Genomic DNA, 26,565 nt, shown 5'->3' with positions numbered 1-26,565 from the left:
CAAGGAAACGTTGTTCTAAATCAGCCATAAAAATGTTGGCTTACTACAGGGCCATGCGGGTACCCATAGCAGTGCCACTGACTTGAAGGTATATATTGTCCACAAATGTGAAATAGTTGTGGGTGAGGACAAATTCGCTAAGTTCAGCCATCAGGTTTGGCATATAACTAGTTCACAAAACTGGGGTGGGGGGTGTTGGGGAAATTCAGGAGGGGTGTACACCCCCCTGGGGGGGGGGGTGTAGGGGAAATCACTGCGGTGTAGACATTTAGGCTTGAGCTGGAGCCTGGGCTCTGAGACTATCACCTTTTGAGGTGTTTCAGTGTCTGGACCCCAGCCTGAGCCTGAAGGCTATATGGCAGTTCTTAGCCATTTGAGACCACATCACCCTGGGTCCCATGGACCTGGGCTTAGTGTGCAGGGCACCATTGAACCCACTAGATGTTTCGCCACTGAGTTCAGTGGTGGCAGGATTCTCCCCATGGCTCTCATTCTCTGCTGATACGTTGCAGCTTGTGTTGTTTCTGACAGATATGAAATCTTGCTTTTCTGATCTGAGAGTGGCTTACATCCACTGGGCACCCAGTCAGAACGTGTAGATATGAAATGAGTAAACCAGGTGCCTACACAGAATACGTCCCATGGCTTGCCTTAAAGTTACTGATAAGGAGTAGTGTAAAATAGCACAGGGACTCAACTACATTGCCACCCTGAAGCCTGTTTCTGCCTGTGTGAATAATGACTCCTGCTAATGCCTCAGGTAGGCCCCCATTCTGCAAAGACTTAGCACACACTTAACTTTACGCACTGAGAAGTTCTAGTGACTTAAATGGACTTTTCACAGTGCATAAAGTTTAAGCATATGTTTAAGTCTTTAGTTTACAGGCCTTTGATAGGTCCTCAAATTATAAAGGCCCTGGTATGCACCACAACTTACCTAAAATATATATTGGTGCTGAAAGCTAGTGCAGAAAGCTTAAGGCCAGTAATGGTTCTTTTATCTTATTTATTTAAAAAGCCAAACTCTGTTCTGCTTCTTACTGCAGAAGTGCTCAGAGACCACCAGTAAAAGTTAGGGACCTGTTGTGCTAAGTACTATACAAACACATGGGAAGAAATGGTTTTTATTCTCAAAAGTTTAATGCCCTAGTCCTACAATTGGGTATGCTAGTTACCCACTGTATTGCAGTAAATGAGGCATAGCAAGGATGTGGGGTTTCATGCTTGTAGATCCAATTGCAGGACTGAGGTATAAGAAGAGTAATAAGCCCCCCTCCCTTTCCAAAGTGAAAGGGTACTAAAAAAATTAGTGTAGTGGTGTTGATAAGCATGTTGACTTCTGTGAGTGAGGGTTTTTTGTTTGTTTGTTTGTTTAATTCTGCCCCTCCTCTGAGAAGAACCACATGAAAGGTGTCTGGAGGGGATATACTCATAACATAGAGAAGTGTGACTTTTATAACTGGTTTTGGATATTCATTGAGCTTTTTTTTTTTTTTTTTTTTTTTTTTTTTTTTTTTTTTTTTTTTTGTTACTCCAAAGCAAAGGCTACCTTTACAACCAAAATACTCTTACACATAGGGCATTAGAAGCAAAGTAAGTGAATGGGCCATTTTTATTGCTTCATCTCTGGGTGTGTGCTCTAAAACCACACAAATAGATGTGGATGGCCTGGTTGGGCTGGGTGGGAAGAGTAGTGTAGCCTTTTTGGGGAACCAGGAAGCTTGCAAAGGGAAGAGTTAGAGAGGTGCTTTAGCAGCCAGGAGCTGGGGGAGGGATACCCTACCCTTTTTTTTTTTTTTTTTGAAATGTCACTTTGCAGTTACGGAAATATTCCAAATATTAATTTTACTACATTTTATCTTTATATGTTGGAAAATATTCCTTTCCTTCAGCATTCCCTAAAAACATTCCACTTCCAGTATTTATTTGGAGAAACAAATAATTTTATAAATAAAATTTTAAGTCTGTTGTATTTTAAAGGCTTGTTAATACTTTGGGGTGTGATTTTTATTATAAACAAGGAAACAAAAATCCATGTAACATGTCCTGTTATCTTGGGGGTTTATGAAGAATGTTTCTTTACATAGCATATGTGCTGCAGTATCTCTTTAAAGCAGGACTGGGCAAACTTTTTGGCCCGAGGGCCATCAGGGAATAGAAATTGTATGGTGGGCCATGAATGCTCACAGAATTGAGGTTGGGGTGTGGGCTCTCGGGTGGGGTTAGGGATGAGTATTTGGGGTGTAGGAAGATGCTCTGGACTGGGACTGAGGGACTCAGAGGGTGGGAGGGGGATTGGATCAGGGGTGGAGGAAGGGGTGCAGGTTCCGGCTGGGGGTATGGGCTCTGGGGTCAAGCTGGGGATGAGGAGTTAGTTTTGTTTTTAAATGTGTGCATTTGACAGCTTTTTATGTATAGTCAGACTAGCTTTCACCCTTATAAGATTAGTTTGGTTTTATTATAAATACACAAAGAAGAGAAAAATATTTTTAAAAAACAAAAGTGTGATTGTAAATTTCCAGAAATATATATTCAGGTGCAGGTGTAGTACCTGCAACCACTCCTAATTCTTTTTGAACTTAATAAATAGCAAAATGTTGCTATTCTCTTAAAATAGTAGGGTGATTAAAATATTACAAAAATAAAAAGTGCCATGAACTTGTGTCAAGAAATCTCCTTTTACCTCAGTGAGCGGAGAGTTAACTCATAAACACCAGCATGGTGAAAAGAGCATAGAGGGACCTACCCCCTACCACCCCATTCACTCAGAATAAATGAATATGTATAAAATAGAAATAACACAAAGTGGGAGGAGACTGTGCTGAGGGAGCATACCATTTTACCAGGTGCCAGTCTACTGTTACAAGTCTAGTCTTCTGTTAGTCTGTTTTTCACTAGATCTAGCCTCTTCTTACCTGTCCACCTTATTGTCTTGGCTCCTATGCATGTTTTCCTCTTTATAGATGTCTTTCCCTATCATTTCCAACTGTTGCTTTCTTTTTATATCTGCATCATCCATCTCAGTAGGAGGCAACAGTTACTTACCTTGCTTATGCCTGTTATTAATACAGAATCACTTGTAGAAGAAGTGTGAATATTACTCTGGCCATGTGATTTTAAGTAATTTCCAAGTGATATTTGCTGTTGTCAGGAATAAAAATATGGTCATGGAGCTAAAATGCTGTGCAATTCTCTTCCTTAGGTGAGTGAGAAAAATGTGTGTGAATCCTACGTTGCATTTAAACCCCCTGGATACTACTAAAATGTATTTCAAAGCATGGGTGGTAAAATCAGGTAGACAAAACAAATGCTCCTAAATGGATTAAAATCTGGCCCAGGTGTGTAACTCAGTCTCATCACCCGGAGTATTTGGCACTTGACAGGGAATTAGAGTGAGGGAGGTTTTTTTGTTTGTTTGTTTGTTTGTTTTTACTTATCCCTGTTCATATTGGACAGGTTTCCACAGCACAAAGTTACCAGCACTACCATCACTAATTGGCAGTTTCAGAGAGGCCAAGGATTGTTGGCTATCAAGACTGATTTACCATCTCGCCCACAGAGAGGGTCCTGTTGAGTAAAGGTTGAGGCACTTTGGCTGGGTAGAGAACCTCGGTGACTGTTGCCTGTGTTGTGACTAAATCTGTTACCCTAGGTTCTAGGTCTGTCAGCCTGCCACGTACTCACTTTAAAAGAGAGGTGGTGTTATAATAGAATCTTTGTTCTGTTCTAACATTTAGATAATGAACACTAAAGGTAAAATTGCGTCAGACTGTAAACACTCTTCCTTTGAGTAACCAAAACTGGCAACTAATTAAAAGAAACCTTAGTTTCCAGTAACTAAAGTGACCTTTTCAGCCTCATTCTGTTAACTAGCTGACAAGAGTAAATAGCGTCATCTAACTTCTTAGCACAAGGCAGAATTTATGTGAGCCTAGCCAACTAGAAAATACTTAAGAAAATTAAAATATTGCAGATATTTTAACTGGTACCTTGTAATATGTCTTGATGATTACTTAAAAGGAAAAATAAAGTAAAATACTGCACAGCTGCAGACTGTTACCTTTTGTCCCTTAAATTTGTTTCATCCTTTGTCAGGTGGCACTTCCTTTGTGTCTGTCTAGTGGCAGCCCTGCAAGCAACAGTTTATGGGAGAGGAGTTTTTAATCTGTCCCCTTTTTACCAAATATCCCATTTGTTTGACTCCAAACACCATTTTCTACTTCTTTTTAGAGGCTGATGATTGTTTTTATGAGGGTTTTGTTTTCTTTTGGGGTGGCCTTTGTGCAGTTCCCAGCATAAGACACAACTTAAACCAACAAAAATGGTTTAACTTAAAAACAAAACTTTTTCAGACTAACAAGGAGAATCACATTAAAAGAAAAGAAATGGCATACCTAACATATAGTTTGACTCTCCCTAGAGATGATAGGTAGATTCTGGAATCTGGTAAACTTTTTTTCATTGCAAGGAATATTCACCAAGTCCATAGTCTCTGTAAACAAAATGACAAATACAGTAATAAAACAACTGACCAGTTTATTCTCATACTCTATTGTTACCTTCCACTTCTGAATAGAAAGATTTTGACTTACTTTTAGGGTATGTCTACACTACCCGCCAGATCAGTGAGTAGCGCTTGATCTATCAGGGATCAGTTTATTGCATGTAGTGTAGATGCGATAAATGGATCACCCATCGCTCTCCCGTCAACTGCTGAACTCCAGTTCTGTGAGAGGTGGAAGCAAAGTTGACGGGGATGCTGCATCAATTGACCTTGCGCTGTGAGAACGCGAGGTAAGTCGAACTAAGTTGTGTATCTTAGGTCGATCTCCTACACCCCCCCCGCCCCCCCGCAGTATAGACCAGACCTTAGCCACATTAGTTTATACTGCTTCTCCATTCTTATTTATACCTTTGGAGACTAAACATTATAATGGAATTCAATGTGTGTATAGTCACATGTGCTAAGAATTGAATGAGCACATAAGTCTGTGTATTGCAAAATGACTACATTGATGACAGCATCCTGCCGGGGGTAAATACTTATGTGGGAAACAACACCAAGGCTTGCGAAATGGGGATGAGTGCACTTCCTTCCCAGTGCTTCAGCCTTAGTTGGCGTAGGAGTGAAAGCTTGGCCTGGCTTAAAATGTGCTGACGTTACACTGTCTGAGTGACTTCACCCATTTGTGCCAACATCCTTTTTAGCCAAAAGAAAGACAGGAATATGCCGTCCTCCGTTTGGGAGCATGTATGAGAGTATGAATGTTGCTAACGTGCCAAAAGATGTGTGTTTCTAAAAAAAAAAAAAAAAAGTCTGTTCTTAGTAAAAGAAATGCTTAGCAAATTGTTTTGTTACTAGGCTTTTGACTTTTTTTAAAAAAATCTCATCTTTTTCCTCTTGATGTGCACACACAAGCCCTCGTAATCGTTAATGGAAGTTAGATAGGTGCACTGAGGAAGAGATTATTTATATTGTCATAGCACCTAGAAGTCCTGATGCAAGGCACTGTACAGACTTGTAGTATAGGCAGTCCCTTCCTGTCCCAAAGAGTTTAGCGTAGCTTAATTGCAAGACTGAACAGGCGGCTGAAACACAAGATGCGTAGATGGAGGGAAGAGGAAGGATGACATAACCATAGTATATTTTGTGTAATGCCACATAACTACCAGGCCAGGGGCAGGTTAACAACTGGCAATGTTCTCTGGAATCATAGCAGAAATGAGTCTTTGAGCTTAATTTTATCACACTGGACAGTACAGAAATGAAATCACTTTACCACCTTCATGACTAGCTACTTGACTTGGAAGCATGGGTGGGGACAAAGAAAGCAGCTATCACATCTAACATCACTTGGTGTAATTTTACACACGGGCCTAGGTTGCTCATTTAGGGTTGCCATGCGTCTGGTTTTCAACCAGAACACCTGGTCCAAAAGGGACCCTGTCTCCTCATATATGGTTTGTCTAATCCATAGGCAAAAATTTATTTAATCTGTATCCTTTTATCTGCAGGTTTTTAATGCAAGAACAGCAGAGCTCCTGAGTCATCATCAAGTAGAAATAAAACAGGAATTCCCTAAAGAAGGGTATGATCTCTGTATATCTTCTATTCTGTTTCTGTCTACCTTTCAACATGGCAAAAGCCTATTTAATAGGATCTGTGTGCATAATTACAATTGAAGCCAGTGAGTAATCTGTTAAAAATATGGAATCGGTTGCTAATGTTTTAGAGTGGTAGGAAAGAATAATTCAACAGATCCTTTTTTAAAAACAAAAATATTTCCCTCCTTTGTATGGCCTAATAGAAATCTTATTAACTCCTAAAAATGTTTATGGAAGTTTAATCCTCACAATAGTTACTCACCCATTTTCTTGCACTGTCCAATCTTGCTTAAAATGGTGACACTACTCATTCTCTTGACTGACTTGCCTACATTTACATTCTCCAGCTTCACCTATGAAGTCTGCACAACTTATTCTCTATCTCTAAATTTGCTGTACACTGTTCACCTGGAGTTATCCCCAGACTCTTCCCTCTCTGTACTGAGGCTGTATGCATGTATCTGTAGAAGATAGGAAAAAGGCTCTTCTAATTTTGAAATATCCATATAGCATTTTTAGAGAAAGTGAGACTGACTATTCAAACTATTAGGCTGTTTGATTAAACAAACACTTTCTATATGATGCAGAATAACGTTGGTCATTCTCACGTGGAATCAGAACAAGTTGACCAGAGGGAAAAACTAGTTGAGTTAATTTTTTGATACTCTTTAATAGTGTGAACATGTGACTCTATGGAATGCTCTTAGAATTCTTATGCAGCTCTCCATAAATGTAACATCTGCCTCATGTTAGCTTCTTTTTTGATTGCTGTCTAATATTTGTTAAAGATGGGTGGAACAAGATCCAAAGGAAATCTTGCAGTCCGTTTATGAATGTGTGGAGAAAACATGTGAGAAATTGAACCAGCTAAACATAGACATCACCAACATAAAAGGTATTGCTGCGGTTTCTTATGTATAACTAGCTGCTTTTCAGAATATGCTTTTGGGACTGAGGAAGGTCAGAACATCCACTAATGAAGTCAGTGATTAGAAAAGAAGCAGGATTTAGCCCCATGTAAAAAAAAAAAAAAAAAAAGCACTGCATGTTGGGGAAATAAGGTATTGCTGACACTTACCAGCAGTGCATTGTTTTGCCAAATAGACCCAATAAAATTCTCTGTCTGGGGGTTGCAAAAAGGTTAGACAGCTAATGGATGAAATACTGATCACATTACACTGCAGTGCCTGGTGTTACAAAACTTTAGTTTCTTTGTTCATGTTAGTTTGTGAACATCAAACAGAAGAATAAGAGATGTAGAGCAGGGTTCAATTTTTTTTGAAATGATAGAAAAGTGCTATACCAAGAAGGTAAAAAGCATACGCCAAAAGGGTTTTATTTTCCTTTCACTTCCTTTTCTTTCCTGTCCTCTAAAAATCTCTTAAGTGTACTCTGCCTCCCCTCCCCCTTTGTTTTCCAGCTGTTGGAGTCAGCAATCAGAGAGAGACAACTGTGGTTTGGGACAAGACAACTGGAGAACCTCTCTATAATGCTATTGGTACGTGTATCAGTGCCTACCTGGTGTCTGTAGCTTCTTAAAGCTTATATACACTTCCTTTCAGTACAGCGTCGCTGCAGTTGTACAAGCAGATTTTTAGAAATCCCATCTAAATCTTGTTAGAACCTGCTAATAATAATGACAGTTTTTGGTGGCCTTTCCCAAAAGCCGTATGTTTGCAACTACTGATGTTGCAGTTACACAGAAAAATATCCTAGTTAAATAAATAAAGATAAATAATAAAGATGAGTTAACACTTCACAATTTAGCTTAATAAATCTTTTAATAGGGCTTCAGTAAAATAGAATGTTCACAGTTTGTGTTTGTCAGAGGTCTGAAGTTCTACCTTGTCTGTTTTTGTAGAATGGAAGGGTCCTGAGAACTTTCACAAACCTGAACTTGGCATTGCTTTGAGAGAAGGGGTTTAAGTTCTTTCTTCCGAGTAGCTTTTTGTGTTTAATGTTCAAGTGTGTGATGTTTAAGACTTTATCTTACGTAAAGCTGAGCATCAGTACTTCTTTAACGCTGTTTACTGCTGTAGTTGAGTGTTCGCACAGAAATAGTAAATAATCAACCTATTACTGTATGTACTTTAAGCTTTCTAGTTGAATGGCCTTGGTCTTCTGGTAAACTATTAAGTATTGTTACTCACTCACTTGTTTGACCTCTGTATTATTCACGAATAGACTGAGAAACACAAAATATATCCATGGTAGCCTCTTTTTGTAGAAAGTCATATTGTTATGTTACGGACCAGTTAGCCTTGCAAATAGAACTAGGTTACCTGTCCCTCCTATATTTTTACAATGATGCAGAAATATGCATATGAATATTTCTTTTCTGCCAATTTTTTCTTTATTAAAAATATTTTAGTGTCAGTTTTCTGACTTTAAGGACTTCAGCAATTTTTAGCAGAAGCTATACAATTCCACTGTCCTTTGGCTCTGACAAATAGCTAATGGTGGTTGAATTATTATAAATGTGTTGTGTGTGTGCTCTATTTTGGTTTCTAGTGTGGCTTGACCTGAGAACCCAGCCAACAGTTGAGAGGCTTCTTAAAATAATTCCAGGGCAAAATAAATCCTTTTTTAAGGTAAGGGATTTTTCTAGAATATCCAGTTAGTAATGCTTTAAATTAAGATTTCCAAATAGTCTGTGTGTTTAATTTATTTTCTATTTGAAGTCTTGGGCATTATGTACCAGATGCCTCTTTTAAACCCACTAAACTGAGAGTTAAGGCTTCCGCTAGAATTAGGAGTTAATATTGTCTTTAGCCCACTTTCCCATCCCATATTTTTCATACTAAAAATTAATTATTAGAGTAACTTTTAATTTATAGCACTAATTTAATATGACTAATTTGAGAGCTGAGAAGCTGTTTCACTAGAGTCCATCTTCCTTTCACATTCAGCTTTTAACCTGGTGGCTGTATACTGGCCAAATGATGTCCTGCTTCTTTGTTCTATAGCCACATTTGATTGGAGTGGGTTAGTGAACCAGCATATCAACTTGCTTTGCTGTCAAGCTACAAATGTAACTGAAGGTTCATCCTTTCAGTGTCAGGTTGCTCATTGCAACATCAGTGTTTGCTATCTTATCCCAGGCAGCTATCATAAACAAGATAGGAAGTCTGTATATGCCTTTATCTTGTTGCCACATGAGAGATCTTTGAACTGTAAACTGATCAGTTGTTGTGATCTTTGTTCATAGGCATGTTGGTCTTGGGTTTTGGTGTGAGAGGGTTTTATGGTATTGGGAATGCTTGGTCTTATTTAAAAAAAGAAGAAAAATGAGGTTTAAATAAAGAATCTTGAGTTTCCTTTCTCTTTCCCTAACTTCATAGACAAGTACAATAGTTACTGGAGGGGATTAACTCATGGCATGTCCTAAATTACTCTCATTCTTGCAGACCAAGACTGGCCTTCCACTTAGCACATATTTCAGTGCAGTGAAACTTCGGTGGCTCCTAGATAACGTGGAAGAGATCAGGCAAGCTGTTCATGATGGGCGAGCTATGTTTGGTACCATTGATTCATGGCTTATATGGGTATGTGTATGGGGGTTCTTTTCTTAAAAAAAATTTTTTTGTACAACAGATTTTCATTGTCCACCTTTATACCAACTATTGATGAAAGAGGCATTCTCTGGATGTCACATGACCAGAATTATGCTTTTGTGGAACTTTCTTGGTACTTGTGTGGCTACAAGCAGCATTTTAAAAAAGAAATCTTTAAAAAAATATATATATCACGTGCCTTAGATCATATGGGTGGAGGAGAAATTAAAACTTACATAAAATTTAGATCGGTAACCTTTTTCTAATCTCTGTTTTGTGTATATGCATTATATATTCTGTCCGTTATGGATATTCTTGTCTAGCTCTTCATTCGCGTGTTGCAAAGATATCAAAGTTCCAACTTATCGCAAGGGTGCAAAAATACTATTTCTATTTCTCAAAATACTTCATTGATTTCATTCTTACTAACTATAAAACTGACTATTAAACTGTGGCTTTTCAAACATTCACCTGTTACTGGAGGGCTAGTAACTGGATTATTTTGTCTGAACTGTTGACTAATTTATTTATTTTATTTTTACTAGCATTCTTGGTTGCTTTTTCCAGAGTTTGACGGGTGGGAAGAATGGAGGTGTTCATTGTACAGATGTCACCAATGCCAGTAGAACAATGTTGTTCAACATTCATTCCTTGGAGTGGGATTCTGAACTCTGCCAGTAATTTTAATTTTTTGTTTAAATCTATTGAAATAGCTCTATTAATCAATGATGTGTAAAGACAGACACTAATTGTGATTTTCAAAATAAGAATCTTCCATCAATGCTTGTCTGGTCACATTTGTGACTAAGAGTGATTAGTTGGATTTATTATGAATATAACAGTTAGGCTTTATTCTCTCTAAATAGGATGACCAGATATCTCATTTTTAAAGGGACAGTCCCATTTTTTGGGACTTATTCTTATATAGGCACTATTACCTGTCTCGTTTTTTCACAGTTGCTGTCTGGTAACCCTATCTCTAAATATCTACATAACTTCTGTTTGGATTAATGAAGAGGCCGGATTTTAGGGTCTTTTTATATTGAAAACCTGGTACACAGAAGTGATTGAAATATTAATAGTTTGCCTTTAATTTCTGAGTTATCCGACTACTCCTTCAGCATATTATCCAAGTATAGTACAAAATGGTAGTCTCATTGCTTTAAATTTAAACTTAAAAAATTTGTTTGATATCCCAGCATGTATTCACTTTATTTTATTTCAAAATAAGAATGATTTTCCAGCTGTAAAAATGGAGTTGGATCTGTCTATAAAAAGTTCAGCAAAGCAAATATTGCTTCATAACTCAAACATTCCAATACTTTCCCACATCTTTCTAGGAAAGACATTAGGTCATGATCTAAGATGTGGCTATCAAAGATCCCTTTACATTATGTTTAATTTGTCTCAAAGTAGAAAACGTAAAACAATTTCCCTAGCATAACTAAATGCAAAATATTTTTTTCCAGTTTTTTTGATGTTCCCATGGAAATACTTCCAAAAGTGCGGAGTTCCTCTGAGATTTATGGTTTGATGGTATGTTTTCTTCTTCTTAAACTTACTCTCAAAGATATAGCTATTGGCGCTGGGGGCGTGGATTGAATGACTTTACGCTGATTAAAAGCAAGCTAATAGCTCTCTAGTTTTCTAGAACAATGTGGGTTGCTTTATCAAATGGTATGAATCTGATGTCAGCATCTGTTAGCCTTTTAATGGTATGTCAAATTAATATAATTGCAGATAACAGCACTCTTGATGAGTGTCAAACTAGTAAAACTCAGTTGGAAGTTTTTGAGACTAGTAAATATCTGATTCTTGTGAACTGCTTATTGAATTTTGATAAGTAGCTGGTGAATTAATCTATAAGCTGCAGATTAAAAGTAATAAGATAACTTCAAATAGTGCCTTTCCTGGGGCCACTATCCCGTGCTCCCAGAACAGCCAAAACTCACATGGGCAGCTTCCATGTGAGTCTCTTATCCTGGCAGGAATGCTGGGTAAGTCCCGTTCAGTGTTTTATCCCTGTGGGATTGAGTAAAGGATTTGGTAGGGTTCTGTGGGAGTTGGAAGAAATGCAGGTTCCATCTTGGATTGCGTCCTTTTGAGAAGTAAATTCTAGTTGATTGTGTGTAAAGTTTGTTACAAAAACATGTTGGAGCATTGCTGATGCGTTTGTAATCAAACGGTTCTTTCCCCAGGCTGAGCCGTGGTCATTCAGTTGAAAAGAGGTGGTGCACAATTGCAGAACTTAGTAACAGAACTTCATGCCTGGATAAAGGCTGCAGGACAGGATCCTGTTTACCTGTTGGGAACTTATTTTGCTTTCATGGGTGTCCTTTTATCTTAACTCCAGAAAAAGATTATGGATTGTTCTCAATTTAACAAAGTGAAAAAGAAAAAGAAACCACTTTTTTATTTATTTTTTTTTTAAAGGTTCTAAATGCAAGTGCTACTAGGAATCTTAGTTGGTGTCTACTAATTTTTGAAGGGGTTAGATCAGAGTGAATTTTATTCTGACTTGAACCAATGCAGCAATTGGAAGAAGAGAGAGAGATGTTCATGGGAAATAAGACAAGATAGCTGATTATGATCTTTTTTTATCTTTCTCCTTCCTACCTATTATTTTCTTGCTGACTGTAGAAAATGTGCCCTAGTCTGGTGAGTAGAGACATTCATTAGGCTGTCCACAAGTTATGTCTCATCCATTCCTTTCAGATACAGTGCATTTCCATTTACTTAGAGGCATGCAACATAACATTTGTAAAACTAACAGATCCAGCTAGCATCTCCAGATTGAGACATTGCGGTTAAGTGACCAGTGTTACTAGTATGTTTGAATAAAGTTTGACAATTTCATATTTATAAAGAGAAACAGGTCTGTCTATCTTTGTAATGAGAATGTGTTATTTCAGTGTAATAGAATTAAGGTTTGTAATGTTTGTTTAAATTTTAATATTAAACTAGCAAAAAGCCCAGTCAGTTAAAATGGGAGTTGTGGAAACTACTGAGATTTCCTAATTGGAAATGCACTGTCATGTCTTATGCATGTCTTCAATGAAAATGTATAGTCATAGCTCAAGAAAAAATCTGCTAGTTACTTAAAATATACTTTGCTTTTATTAAGACTGATTCCTGGCGATGCCTGTGGTCATTTATAGGAATACAGCTGAAGAATTTTTCTAGCACATGGTTGTTTTTTGAAGTACTGCTTAGATTGAAAACACTATGTGGTCTTAAAATAAGATCTGTTATTGTTTACTTGTTAAATCACCTTATCACAATCACTTATAATAGGAAAGTATCTGTTCATAGTATTTCATTGAACCTTGTTGTTATAGGCCACATGCATGCATACCTCAAACGATGGTCTGTTTTTTATGTTAACAAGATTGCTTTTTATTTTAACTGTGTATGGAAAACTAACAACTAAAACTGGTTTCTGGAGTCCTCTATCTTAGGCTATGGAGTAAATGCATGAATCTTGCTATTTATTGTTTTGATTTTAGGCCCTGATTTGATAGATTAAGCAAAGGTGCTGTGCACACAAGAATTCAAACCAAACTGCTGTAGTGATCCAAATTCCTCCTGTAAACACTAGGACCTGCTCTATCCCTTAACTGGAAGGCATCAGTCTGCCTCAGTACTTCTCTTTTCTGTTCTGCAGAGAGGAAGAAGCCACTTACCCCACCTCCCCTCATAGGGAATGTTATTTTGGGAGGTGGATTACCTACCTTGATGGCAAAATGCCTGCTGTAATGCCTGTAGTATAGACGCTCCCTGAGAAGGCTATTTTCTGCTGACAATAGCCAGTGAGAATTATCTGCTTTCGCTGTGTTAGATGTAGCTGATTGACTGGTGGAGGAATAAGTTGGAGTAGCTTTGAAGAGATGTCATTATGATATAAAATGAAGTCAACGGGAGCTGGATCAAGTAATTTAGCTCTCAGTGACACTTTATGGGTTCCTGAGAGTGGAAAGATCTTTATCTCAAAATTAGCGAGCAGACTGTTGATCTATAAATGCCATTTTTATCCATGACAGTTGTTACACCATATGGCATTGATAGTAAAATGAAAAGGCGTGAAAACACAAACAAGCAGAAAGAGTTTACAATATTTTTGTGGAGCGCCTCTGAGTGAAAGGAAAAGTGTTGTTGCAAGCTGACTTCTTCAACATAATATCTAGCTTGTGCCAAGAGGCAAATTTTCAGTATTGTTGAAACTCTTTAGTCAAGGCACAGTTTTCCTTTAAATGCAAACTTTTCTTTTTTTAAAAAAAAATTTTTAAAAAGCAGCCTTTTGAAGTGGCAGTGACACACCTTGCTTTTAAGTTACTACCCATTCTGGTACGAGGGCTCTTTGCTGCAACTGTTTCTGTCCCCACCTGAAGCATGCATGTCTCCATTTAAAAACTGAGGACTGTCTTTCCTTTATTGCTTAAATGTTACAATAATTGATAAGCAAGCAGTGCGAAATAACTGGTTTGTCTTTCTGTACTTTTGTCAGAAATCCGGAGCCCTGACAGGTGTGCCAATTTCTGGGGTGAGTTCTTCTCCAATTCGAATTCTGGCATGAGGACTTGGCTCTGCTTGGAGAGACCCTTACTAGATATAACTTTAAAAATAAACTGATTATTTTAGAAAACTGACTTATATTTGCAACAAAATGCAATCATTTTAAACAAGTACAGTATACTTGCTAACTTACATTAGTAATGAAGACCATTGTGAATTAATGAATTAAGGCTGATCACGCAAACAAGTACAATAGAACGTCAGGGTTACAAACACCAGAAGTATGAACTGACCAGTCAACCACAGACCTCATTTGGAACTAGAAGTACATGATCAGGCAGCAGCAGAGACCAAAAAAAGAAGCAAATACAGTACAGTACTGTGTTTAACATAAACTACTAAAAAAATAAAGGGAAAGCAGCATTTTTCTTCTGCATAATAAAGTTTCAAAGCTGTATTAAGTCAATGTTCAGCTGTAAACTTTTGAAAGAACTTCCATAACATTTTGTTCAGAGGTCCAACATTTCACAGTTAAGCAAAACCTCCATTCCCCTGAGGTGTTCATAACTCTGAGGTTCTACTGTATGTTAGCAATTTAACTCTCACAAATAGTGCCATGGAAATCTAGGACACTTCTGTCATGGTATGCACCCCCACTCTGAACCTTAGCGTCCAAAAGATGGGGTACCAGCATGAATTCCTCTAAGCTTAATTACCAGCTTAGATCTTGTAGCACTGCCACCAGCCAGGACTTGCAGTGCCTGGTATACTCTGGTCCTCCCAAAACCTTCCCAGGGGACCCCAAGACCCAGACCCCATGGATCTTGAAACAAGGAGGAACTGACTATCTCCCTCCCCGCCCGCCCCCATCCCCCTCTTAGACTTTCCCTCCCTGGGTTGTCTGGAGAGGCTTCACCAACTCACTGGTGAAACAAGATCCAAATTCCTTGAATCTTAACACAAGGGAAAATAAACCCTTCCCCCACCGTGTCCTCTCCCAGGCTTTCCCTCCCTGGGCTATCCTGGAGAGAKAGACAGATTCAAGCTCCGTGAATCTAAAACAAAGGGAAATTCRCATCCTCCCTCCCTTTCCCCCCACCACTCYYTGGTGAGTTTAGACTCAATTCCCTTGAGCCTTAACAARGGGGGAAAAAATYAATCAGGTTTTTTTTAAAAGAAAAGCTTTTAATAAAAGAAAGAAAAAGTAAAAATTGTYTYTGTAAAATCAAGATGGAAAATGTTACAGGGTCTTTCAGCTTATAGACACCAGGGAGAATCCTCCCYCCAGCACAAATACAAGTTGCAACARAGATACAATCCTTCCAGMAAAATACAYATTTGCAAATAAAGAAAACAAACAAACAAAAAAAAAAAGACTAAACCACCTTTCTAACTGGTACTTACTAAATTGAACAGAAGATTGGAGAGTCTGTATACCTGTCTGGTCCCTCTTAGATCCCTGAGAGAACAGAGAACAACGAAAGCAGCACAAAACAAAGACTTCCCTCCACTGAGATTTGAAAGTATCTTGTCTCCTGATTGGTCCTCTGGTCAGATGTTAGCCAGGTTTATTGGACTTGTTAACCCTTTACTATCTGTTTATGACAACTTCACAGTAAGTAAACATCATAAATGGATAACTCATCAGAAAATGAAAGATCGTCATATGGCTACCAGATCTACATGCACAAATCTTGAAGTGAGCGGAGAATTTGGTGACTAATGTCAAACACATGCAGATATTGCACTTGATCATACTTTACTAAATGAATTGTTACCATAGCTAGTGGTTCTAATTAGCACTTTTCGTTTGTGGTTTCAGTAGAGGGGAGAAGGAATGAATATTCATGAAGACTGCGCTTGTGTTCACTACATTCTAATTTACAGTGTACACAACCCAAATTGGGATTATAGGCCTAGAAGTAATTGATTTAAGGTTATTGTTGTTATACAGTGATTCATATGCTTTCTTTGCTAAGAACATGTCTGTCCTTTCAGTGCCTGGGTGACCAGTCTGCTGCTCTAGTTGGACAAATGTGTTTCAAGGATGGACAAGCAAAAAACACGTAAGTTAGCATAACAATATTGAAAGCAAATACTAGATCATCTTTATCCTCCATTGTGAATGCAGTGGGGATGGGGGAAAACTGGATAAGGTTACAAAGGCTAAACATTGCAGTTTGAACACAGATGGCTGCAATTCCTTCTCCTTCTTGCTCCTTTTCCTTTTTAAAAAGATATTAACAGAATTAATTTTTTTTATCATTTAAGGTTGCCTGGCAGTAGCTCATGCCCTTCCAGAATATCTACTTCAGCAAAACTCATACGTGTGAAAACCAGGAAATATTTAGTTAAAGTACATGCCCATTCAACCTTAACTCTGCCTGCCTTGAGTGATACCACAGTAAGCCCATGTATTTGCACTCTACTTTTGCCCTGTATTGAACAGGAGCTACCTATGCCTGCTTTACACTGACACACTTAGCCTACTTCACAGAAAGACCACCACACCTACTAAACTCCTTCAGCTCCTTCATCCTTATGGACACAATGCCATCAAATACTAGCCGTCACTTACCAGACTCTCTGACTGCTCTTATCTCCCACCTAACTGCTGACAGTTCCCCTGGCAAAACCACCCCATACTCTGCTAGTGACATCGCCTACACAACACAGCGCTGAAATGAGGCATACTAGGTGTCTCAAGTTACATGTTTTGATGCTTCCCAGGATTATGAAGCACCTCCTTACTACCTGCCCTTAGCATGAGGAATCCTTGTGTGTGCCTGCTGTGGGTCAGCTCCCTCCCTTCACTGGTTACAGGCAACACAAGCACTCTCCTCTCAGCGCATACAGGCTCCAGTATCCCTCTGTAGGTTAGCAATAGGCACATTCCAATCTCTGAGCATCTCTCTGGATTGTCCACTGGACACTCGCAATATTCACAGCTTCCAAAAAAAAGTACATCCTAGCATACCAGATACACCTTGGATCACCGCTCCACTTAACACACGGCACTTGGATAAGTCCATAGTGAAAACAAGTAAGTTTATTTAATGGAGTTAGAGATTTAAGTGGTAGCAAGTAGAAATATTGGAAACAAATAGTTGGATATAAAATAAAAGATCACGCATTCTAGAACCTGCACTGACTTAACTAGTTACTGTCATGACTTAGTGAAAAGCTCTCACAAAATCCTTCCAGCGTTTTACAGCCAACCTTGGCTGTGATTGTCATTCATGAGACAAGCATGCTGTTAGCTTGCCTGTCAGTGCAAACATCCAGGGTGTTTCCCTGTATCTTGGGTTATTACTCACCCCACCCCTGAAAAAACCCTGTTGTCCTTACTCAGGAAACAGGATGTCTTTCCTGCTGGTTATGTTTTCCTTTGTGTCCCTTTCTTGTCAATTGCTAATCAAGAGATTGTGAATTCAGCTCAAATTGTAGCTAGGCCTGCATTGTGAAACACACCTCACAATATGCACATGACCAACCAGAGAGAGAGAAATGTTTCTTCCCTTCTACCTAACAAGAGCATATTTTATCCCCTTCTGGGGACATGCCTTAGCTCTCATACCTTAATAACATAATTTTCAATACAGATACAAAATTCTCTCAACATTATATATACACATACATTTTTGCAATGATTATGATAACCAGTTGGCTACTGGTTCTTGGTAGATGTCATCAGATTCCACCGGTGTGGTGCTCTGCTCTGTTCAGTGTTGATAACAGTCGGCTGCGTGCATGTGTTCCTTTGTGCTGCCTGGCTCTGCAGATCGCTGGCACAGCAGACTCCGAGAGAACCCCTAATGATCACAGACTCCGATAAGGTACAAAGGCACCCGGCCAGGTTTATTGTCAAATGAAGCACAATAATAGTTCCTCACAGACTCTACAGGACATACTACAAATATGTGCTCCCTGACAATGGACCACTCAGTCAGTGGCGGGACTCTCCACTGCCCCCTAGGCCAGAGAAAGACGTCCACTGGGGGGTACATTCTTATATCCAGGTACAAACAGGTTACACATCATTGAACGTGCTGAGGTACAGCCCCTTCATGCATTAGGATGTTCCCTTTCTCTTGATTGGTTCGAACAAACAAATCTATCCATCGTATCCTTTTGACCATTTTTAGGCTGGGTCTGCCTGTTCCTTGTTGTCTTTGTGGGATGTCCTGGCACATGTTCTTTTAGCAGCCTTCCTCTTGCCAACTTCTGTGAGCAGGGCCTGCCTCTGGCTCACAGCCTAACTTTGCTTTATGTTAGCAACGTCTTGACCATTACTTCAGTTCAGGCCTCTGATACCAAGGGTGTATGTCTCAGGGCCTCATCTTACTACAGTAGATACCTCGCATGCCACCTTCTGGTAAATATAATGGTGCATATATCTAACGTATAGGATCCCAATATGTACCCCCTCTGCCAGTTGACTAGGAACCTCTTGCTACCCCATGTGTCCCTTTTTCCTTTGGTCTCTCTCACACAGGGATTGGCGAAGGTGCTTGCGCGCACACACACACACACACACACCAAGGGCCAAAATCCCTGATCACCTCCTATTGCAATCACATCTCTTTAAAGATACTCCATCTTATTTCTCAACCAGCTACAGCTTGCACAGTGAATGTAGATAATTCCCAGTGGCTCTTGACCACTCCATGGGTACAGAGTTAAAGTTGCATGGACATTTACCTTAACTCACTATTTCCTGTTTTCCACAAGTTTGAGTTCTGCTGACTTAGACACTTGGAAGGAGCACAAGCTATGTTTGGGCAACCTTCACTCTAGATTAATAAAGCTTTTTAGTGTTTGTTTTCCTATGGTTAGGTTTGGTTTGTTTTTTTTTTTTTTAAGAAAAATGTTGATAGGATTTAGTGGTCACTTAGGCATTTGTAATTATCACAGATGTTCAGATGCTTCTGTGGACAGATAATAAGTGTTAGCACTTACAAACGCTTTACATCAGATCTCAAGGAAATAAAGTTATTTTTCTCCTTGTGTCGGTGGGGAAACTGAGGCACAGAGGTGACATGACTTGGCCACAGTCACCCAGCATGCCAGTGACAGAGCCAAGAATAGTCTGAGTCCTAGCCATAGGGAGTCTACACATTCAGCTGCAGCATAGGAGGCTCAGTGGTGTGAAGTGGCCTTTTTCCTTAGATGTTCTCATTCAGCTAAGAACAAGACATGGAGATGAATGTGGCCTACAACAGTACAACTCGGAGACATGCGAACTCATAGGAGGTGGTGTTACCATCCTCCTCCACTGTGCAAGGGAGCCTATGATATGCACATATCCTCACCCTAGTCTCAGCAGTGTTGTCTTGATGCATTCTTCAAGCATGCTTGTTCTAAGCTTACTCCACCCAGAGAGGCAGGGCTTCACCACATCCTATCTCACACTGGTGGGTGGGGAGGATAGAGAGAGATTCCTAGAGAGAGAAGCCTCCCACATATCCTGACTCTAATGTGGTTGGGGACAGGCAAAGGGGCTCAGATGCCCTCAGGAGGACTAGCCCACTAGCTCTGTGCTCACACAGGGATGTGGAAAGGGTCAGATTCCAGTAGCTGGGCAGAGGCCCCTACATCTCCCAACTCACAAAGGGGATCAGGCAGAGGAGCTCAGATGCCTCCTCAAAATAGCAGTATATCTGTGGACAGCCACTTGGGCTTGCTGCTCTGAGTATGGTCCCACCCAACACTCCTGGGAACATAATTGGACAGCTTTCTCCACACACTGCCCGTGCTACAGGGCACACATTGTTATTTTTCAATGCTAGCTTGAGGACAGCTAGCATGGGTACATCTGTGTGAGCTGGGAGTCACCTCCCAGCCTAAATGTAGACATACCCACAGAGTTGAGCTTTAAACAAAAAGCTGGTCTAGTCCTTACTGTGGTGGACCTGGTCTATTGTACTGACATGTGGTAGGTAGGTTAGTCATGTTGGTTTTGGCTCAGTTTAAAATACTGAACACACTGAAACTTGATAGCTCCAAAAGTTTACTGCAAGGAACTAAATCAAATTGGATGAATCCCCAGGATATAGTGGTGCATCTTGCAAAATCTGAAAGCGGTAAAATCTCCCATCATAAATTGAGTCACCCAAGCACAACAAACATAGGTGCTGGAGCGTGGTAGGATTACAGTATAAGGGTGAATGGCAAGAAAACATTTCAGTGCTCAGCCAGCAGGCTAGACCAGGAGGGAGGATTTCATTTTGGATGGAGCATTTAGCCTAAAGCCAGAAATGTTAGGACATCTTCACCTCTCAGCCTTGTCCCTTGGTAGAATAGCTGATTAGTTAAATTGGAGAAGTACAGTTTCAAAACATACCTGAAGTGTTTGTGGAAGTGGAATTAAACATTCAGCAGATGCATAATTCTTTGCTTAGTTGAGTTATTGTACAGTTAAGCATCTAACTCTCACACGATCACGTGCTTTATTGAGCAAATGGGTACTTGCAAAATAGCCTTGAAACCTGATGCAATCCGACTAAAAGTGTCGGAACTGGGTTGGGTAGGAAAAGAACTAGACCCAATCAGGTTCAATGTAGGAGCAGCTGTCTGGCGGCCAACAGGAGCTGGGCACTACTTTGCTGCGCTCACATGTGCAGCAAGGCGAGTATGCCAAGGAATTTCAGTACACTCACACAGAGCAGTAGAGGGTGGTAAATAGTAGTACAGCCACTGCTGCACTGACACCACAGGCAGAAAGAGGAAAGCTGACCCTGGGGCAGGCGGTAGGAGTGGGACTGCCTGAGGTTCAGGGGGAAGGGTCAGGGTCAGGGTCGGGTTAGAAAAATGACTTGACCTGTAAGCATTGGGTGAGCTTGGGTCCAGGTCAGGTCTAAAAATTAGGCTTGAGCCGCCAACCTAATGCAAAATAGGTTTTTAACACAATATAAGAAAGTGTGCTCATTGCTAGTTGCATTTTGATCATTATTCTTTCCATATTAATCTTCACTTTACCACCTGTTTATACCCTGAGTTACCATTTAATTGTCTTCTACTTTACTGGAACACACAATGATCTTTGTAACTGACACACACAATTTTTTAACCTATAAGAGCTTTTTTTTTTTTTTTTAAACAAATGCAGTGACTAAAAAGTGTTTTTCTGGATGCATTTTACTTGTTTCATATGCACATATCAATTGTTTTGTCAAAATATACCTCTGAAATAATTCATGCATTACTATTTTAAACTAACCTGTTGCCTGCATGTTGTTACAAAGGAATTTCTCACTGTTTTTAATTACACATGATGAAAACCTGTTGTAGTTTATCTGAGTGTTTTTTAAAACATGTTTGTCAGCTTCATATTTTTTTAGACAATTTGAAAATGCACCACTCCCATTATGTGGTGTTTCTAAAAATGTTCTCTCTTTAGTGAGTCTCTTGTAGTTAATCTTAAAATTACTCTTCCTGTTACAAGCTCTGCAAACTGCCCTTCTTCCTTAATTGCTCAGTTAAAAGTTGGAGACATAATTCAGCTAAGTTTTATACGAAGCTCATTTTACAAGTTACTCCTAGACTAATTGTAAGGTGGCGGTGATGATGTTTTGCTATATTAAGTTGCCTTATCATGACATTCCTATAGCTCAACTATGATAAATGAATGTCAAAGATGTCTATCTTCTGTTCCTGGTTCTTCATTTTCTGTTCATAAATTACTACCTTATGTCTTTTTTTCCACTACAGGTATGGAACAGGATGTTTCTTGCTTTGCAATACAGGTCAAAAGGTTGGTTGCTTGAATTGGAAATAGCTTGCTAGGAGTATGTATTTTTCAGTCAAGTTGCTTGTTTTGCTAAATAAGCAGGTCTTGTTCCATAAGCCCTTCATACATTTTCCTAGTGGGTATCCCTTGAGTCACTTCACTTCCATATCCCCATATATTTTTTTGTTTTTTTTCTTTTGGTCCAAGGTCATAAAGTGTGTAATGTGCACAAGATTAAGTGAAGTTATTTTATGTTTTAAAATGGAGAACAAATTATAATAGACAATTGACTATACAAAAGGTCTAAAAGGAAAATAGCTCACTTGTGTGTGCTCATGTGCTGTCTTGTTAAGCATGAGTAATTTAAAATAACTGCAATGTTTTTCTTATTCCACTTAAAAGTTGCTCACATAGTTCCTACAGGTGCGGAAAAAGGGCATCTTGTAAGCTACAAGACTAGAAAGCAACATTTCATTCAACATGTGGCTTGCCAAGGCTCCATTTCCTTGTTTTATGCTTCCTAAATTGCTAAAAAGGGAAATGACAAACTTTCATAATCTCACCCTGTTCTTTTGCATATGCTTTCCTACCTCTACCTACATGATTCTCTGCCTGTTGGTTCCCTATTCCCTTAGCTGTCTGCTCCTCTTCTACTCCTTTGGCAATACTTCTTGACTACTTCCATTGCCTTCCCTCTGTTTTCTTGGAAAATTCTTTCTTGCCTCACCGCTCCATCTAGAGGCAGCTAAGCTTGAGTCTGATCCTTGTTACCAGCTGCTTCTGCAGGCCTCCAGGTTCTTCTTTGTGGTGAAGACTCTGGAAGCTTCTGGAAATAAGCAGCATCAACAAGTTTCCATGGGTTTCAGATTGGGAACTGTGCTAAAACATTGGCTAATTTAGTTTCTGAACTTACTTACCTGTTATACTAAAGATTGTTTTTTCTCCTTTACCCTTTATAAATAAGGATCTCTCCTAATTTTACTATTTTACAGTATTTTATGCAGTAATTTCTCTTAGAAATGCAACTCCTGACTTTTCCGATTCAAGCACTTGATGGTTTATCCATATTTTATCTTTTAGCCTGTTTTGTCTGAACATGGCCTTCTGACCACAGTGGCTTACAAACTGGGCAGAGACAAACCTGTATGTTATGCACTAGAAGTAAGTATATGTGGCAATTGCTCCCATCCCCTCTTTTTGACACCTTTTTTTTTTTTCTTTTCATTCTTGGAATCTTGATTCAGAGAAACTGTTGAGCAGATGGAAGAGTGAATCCTTCTGTGTGCACAGAAATCTTAATTATGTCAGAATGTTTCCAGCCTTATGACAGACCTTTACACATACAGTAAACAAAAAGGAAAAAATAAGAGGAAGTCCTAACATTCTGTTCCATTCTTAAATACGCACTGTTACCCTTAAAACTAACCATCTTCACTCAGGGCAAGCGTGACTAGGTATTGCTTTGTCATCTAATGCCGTGGTTTTTTAGAGCAAACTTCTAAAAGATCAGGAGCATCTACCATACCTGTGGGAAGGCTCAGTGTTCTTAGACATTGATCCTCCAAACACTAAGCACATGAGTAGTCACTCCGAAGTCAGTGGAACTATTCATGGGCCTGAAGTTGAGCACACCTTTGTATCATCAGGATTTGGAGGCCTTAGGTTGGGATACATAAGGCATTCAGACCTCGCAACTGTGTATACCGAAGTCCAGATGTGACAGCTCGGGCCTGGGCCATAAAGCCAGTCTGACCAATATCTTGACAATTCTTTGGGGGGAGAATCTCCATGTGGTAGAGAACTGGAGTAGTGTTGACTTCCCGGCACTACTGTGCTTTGACACTCCCCCAGCCGCTGAACAGCCCGTGGCGCCAAAGGGTTGTTCAAGTACAATTTAGAGCTCTGCAAAGCTGATAGATGGGCATTTTTGTCCCACCTTTCTGGACTCTTGATTTCTTTTATGCTAGAAATTAGTAAATTTCATGTATGACTATTCTTGTTTCCCTAGGGCTCTGTTGCCATAGCTGGTGCTGTTGTTCGTTGGCTAAGGGACAATCTCGGTATAGTAAAGTCTTCAAGTGAAGTTGGTGAGTATTCATAACTTCGTAAAAGTTTTTCAAACTGAATAGAGGGCGAACACGATCTTGGAGTCTCTAGTGTTGAATAAAAGGTCAAAAGATGCAAATAAAATAGAAGAGGAGGGACTACAGGAAAACATGTGTTAAGTGTATACCAGTTCTTTTTGCAATTACTAAAAAAGATTATGTAAAGTTACATTTTTTACATATAGCATTGCTGCTAGTCTAGCAAAACCTCATTACTGCTGAAATATGTAGACATTACTAAGAGCTGTGCTACGCTGACATAGCAGATTTATTGGTTCATTTTAGTATTGAGACGTTTGGGATAAATAGTACACACATATCACTCTGTGGTCCACTGAAAATTGTGTCACAACACCTACAGACTTGTTCCTGGACTAAGAAATGGGGGACTGAAGCCCCAGACCTGCAGTGTGCTCTGTGCAAGGGGTGCATGGAGTTCATTGAAAGATTAAGACCTGTATTTTCAGGACTCTACCAAATGGCATTTAACTTGGAATGTGAATGTAATATCTGAGAATAATCCATTTTGCTTGAGAATGGATTTGCCAGTAGAAACTTGGGTAGCTAACACTTATTCTTAGAAGATTAAACTAAAAATGCAAATGTGTAATGCTTTGAAATTTTGGAACAGAATTGACTTCTGAAAAATTAACCGTATACAAGGGATAAAATTTTGAAAAAGAAAGGAACTTTTTGTTATTGACCAAAGTCATTTGGACAGTCTTGTCAGTTTTACACCAAGCCTGAACAGATTTCATGTTTTGTATTACAATTTAAAAAAAATGGTAACAGTCAAGTATTTTCTAAAGTTAGACTCGTAAATCCATATTTCGACATCTAAACAGATATATCCTGAAGTGCTGAGAATCCACAGTTCCCACTGACTTCAGTGGGAGCTGGGGTTGCATAATTCCTGCACAACTGCAACTGAACTTCTGAAAATTTTAATGTTCAGTTTTTGTCAGCATTACTCAACATTTAGGAACGTACCTTTATTATTCTCATCTGTGGTTGATCCCAGAGAACTTCTTTAGAGGGAAAATGTATTGTCTACACAAGAATGCTTTTTTAAAAGGACATTGTTAGCATAAAATCTATTCGGTTTCAGAAGAGTTGGAAGTAGTTGCAGATCCTATGCATGACCCTAAGTTCTCCTCACCAATTTTTACAATTGCATATTCTTATTCTTGGTTTCTGTGTTTTGATCCACACAAACAGGGGAAATTTACTTCACAGTACAGGGGAAACTATGAAACAGACCCTATGGTATTGTCAAATGGAGAAAGCAAATAAGTTGGACGGGAAAGGAAACAAAGCAATACTCTTTTCCATCATTTTTCAGTTAAGGTTGGCACAGTTGCTACCTTTAATGATGATAGGTAAAACTTTCAGAAGTGCAACTCTTAAGTCCCTGCCAAGAACCAAATGAAATATCCAGAATTGCAAAGGGAGAAATAAAATGGCTCCTCATAACTGAAATCTAAGGATATGTCTGCACAGGAGCTGGAGGGTAAATTCCAGCTCAGGTAGACATACCCATGCTAGCTTTGATTTAGCTAGCATGCTAAAAAATAGCAAGGAAGCCTTACCTACACTGACAGCTGGATAGGCTAGCCACCCTGAGAATATACCTAGGATCTCAGACGGGATTCTACTCGAGGTGACTAGCCTGTCCCGCCACTGCACCAATCTTTAGTGTGCTAGCTCTGATCAAACTAGTGAAGGTATATTTATCAAAGCTGGAAAAGGCACCTTCTAGCTCCAGTGTAGACAGAACATAATTGGGCATTGCTCAGACACTGAAACAACTTGCTTTTCAGAAGCAGATAGATCCTAGTCCCGTGATCCCAGTTTTTTGGTGTGTTCCTGGTAACAAATTTCAGCTTGTTTTTTCCACAGGGACCTATGTGAGGTTCGATGCCCAAATTCCATTGAATAACATTGTAACTGGCTGAATAACAATAGTACAACCATCTAGGTATCAGAGTAGCCATGTGGTATCTTCTAACTGCAGTTGATTTTGTTAACTGTTTTCATAAATGTGTGTTTGAGCATTTTGTCTCTTAAATAATCTCTGGAGCAGATTGCAAAATCAAACATTTCTTTAGCCTTAGATATTGTATTTGTGCAAAACTAAAGGCTTTTTGTATGTGTGCTAGAAAAACTTGCTGCAGAAGTGGGAACTTCGTATGGCTGCTACTTTGTCCCAGCATTCTCAGGATTATATGCACCATACTGGGAACCCAGTGCACGAGGGTAAGGATAACTATTATATTTGTAGGAATAGGTAATTATATTATGAAAAATCCATAGGTGGCTGCTAGAGGGCAACCAGAACTATTAACCATCCTGGACCTTTCAAAACACAAATTTTCTTGAATTTGTTTTTGGGTCTGTCATAAACAGATAGCTACGGGTTAATGTCTCTTTCACCTGCAAAGGGGTAACAAACAACACCTGACCAGAGGACCAATAAGGAAACAAGAGATTTTCAGATCTCAAGGGAGGGAAGTTTTGGGTGTGTGTTTTTTTGTCTCGTCTCTGTTGCTCTCTTGGCTCT

General features: G+C 39.3%; 1 protein-coding gene across 6 annotated transcripts in view; it reads left to right on the top strand.

Annotated features, from left to right (window-relative positions):
- The window catches only part of GK (glycerol kinase), a 52,252-nt gene that overhangs the window by 7,457 nt on the left and 18,230 nt on the right, over positions 1-26,565 (top strand). For 4 of the 6 annotated variants that reach the window (XM_075059884.1, XM_075059869.1, XM_032777788.2 and 1 more), the window contains exons 2-14: positions 6,016-6,089; positions 6,894-7,000; positions 7,526-7,603; positions 8,617-8,696; positions 9,513-9,650; positions 10,227-10,336; positions 11,129-11,195; positions 14,164-14,199; positions 16,170-16,237; positions 21,882-21,924; positions 22,981-23,061; positions 23,909-23,987; positions 26,165-26,261. In XM_075059884.1, the coding sequence (XP_074915985.1) occupies positions 6,016-6,089; positions 6,894-7,000; positions 7,526-7,603; positions 8,617-8,696; positions 9,513-9,650; positions 10,227-10,336; positions 11,129-11,195; positions 14,164-14,199; positions 16,170-16,237; positions 21,882-21,924; positions 22,981-23,061; positions 23,909-23,987; positions 26,165-26,261 (1,058 nt within the window). Of the gene's footprint in view, positions 1-6,015; positions 6,090-6,893; positions 7,001-7,525; positions 7,604-8,616; positions 8,697-9,512; positions 9,651-10,226; positions 10,337-11,128; positions 11,196-12,299; positions 12,318-14,163; positions 14,200-16,169; positions 16,238-21,881; positions 21,925-22,980; positions 23,062-23,908; positions 23,988-26,164; positions 26,262-26,565 lie in introns of all 6 variants that reach the window. The other 2 variants (XM_032777792.2, XM_032777790.2) reach the window with 1 other exon arrangement.

Source organism: Chelonoidis abingdonii, chromosome 1, assembly GCF_003597395.2.
Source record: "Chelonoidis abingdonii isolate Lonesome George chromosome 1, CheloAbing_2.0, whole genome shotgun sequence".
NCBI lineage: Eukaryota > Metazoa > Chordata > Testudines > Testudinidae > Chelonoidis > Chelonoidis abingdonii.
This window is presented reverse-complemented; position numbering and strand designations above follow the sequence as displayed.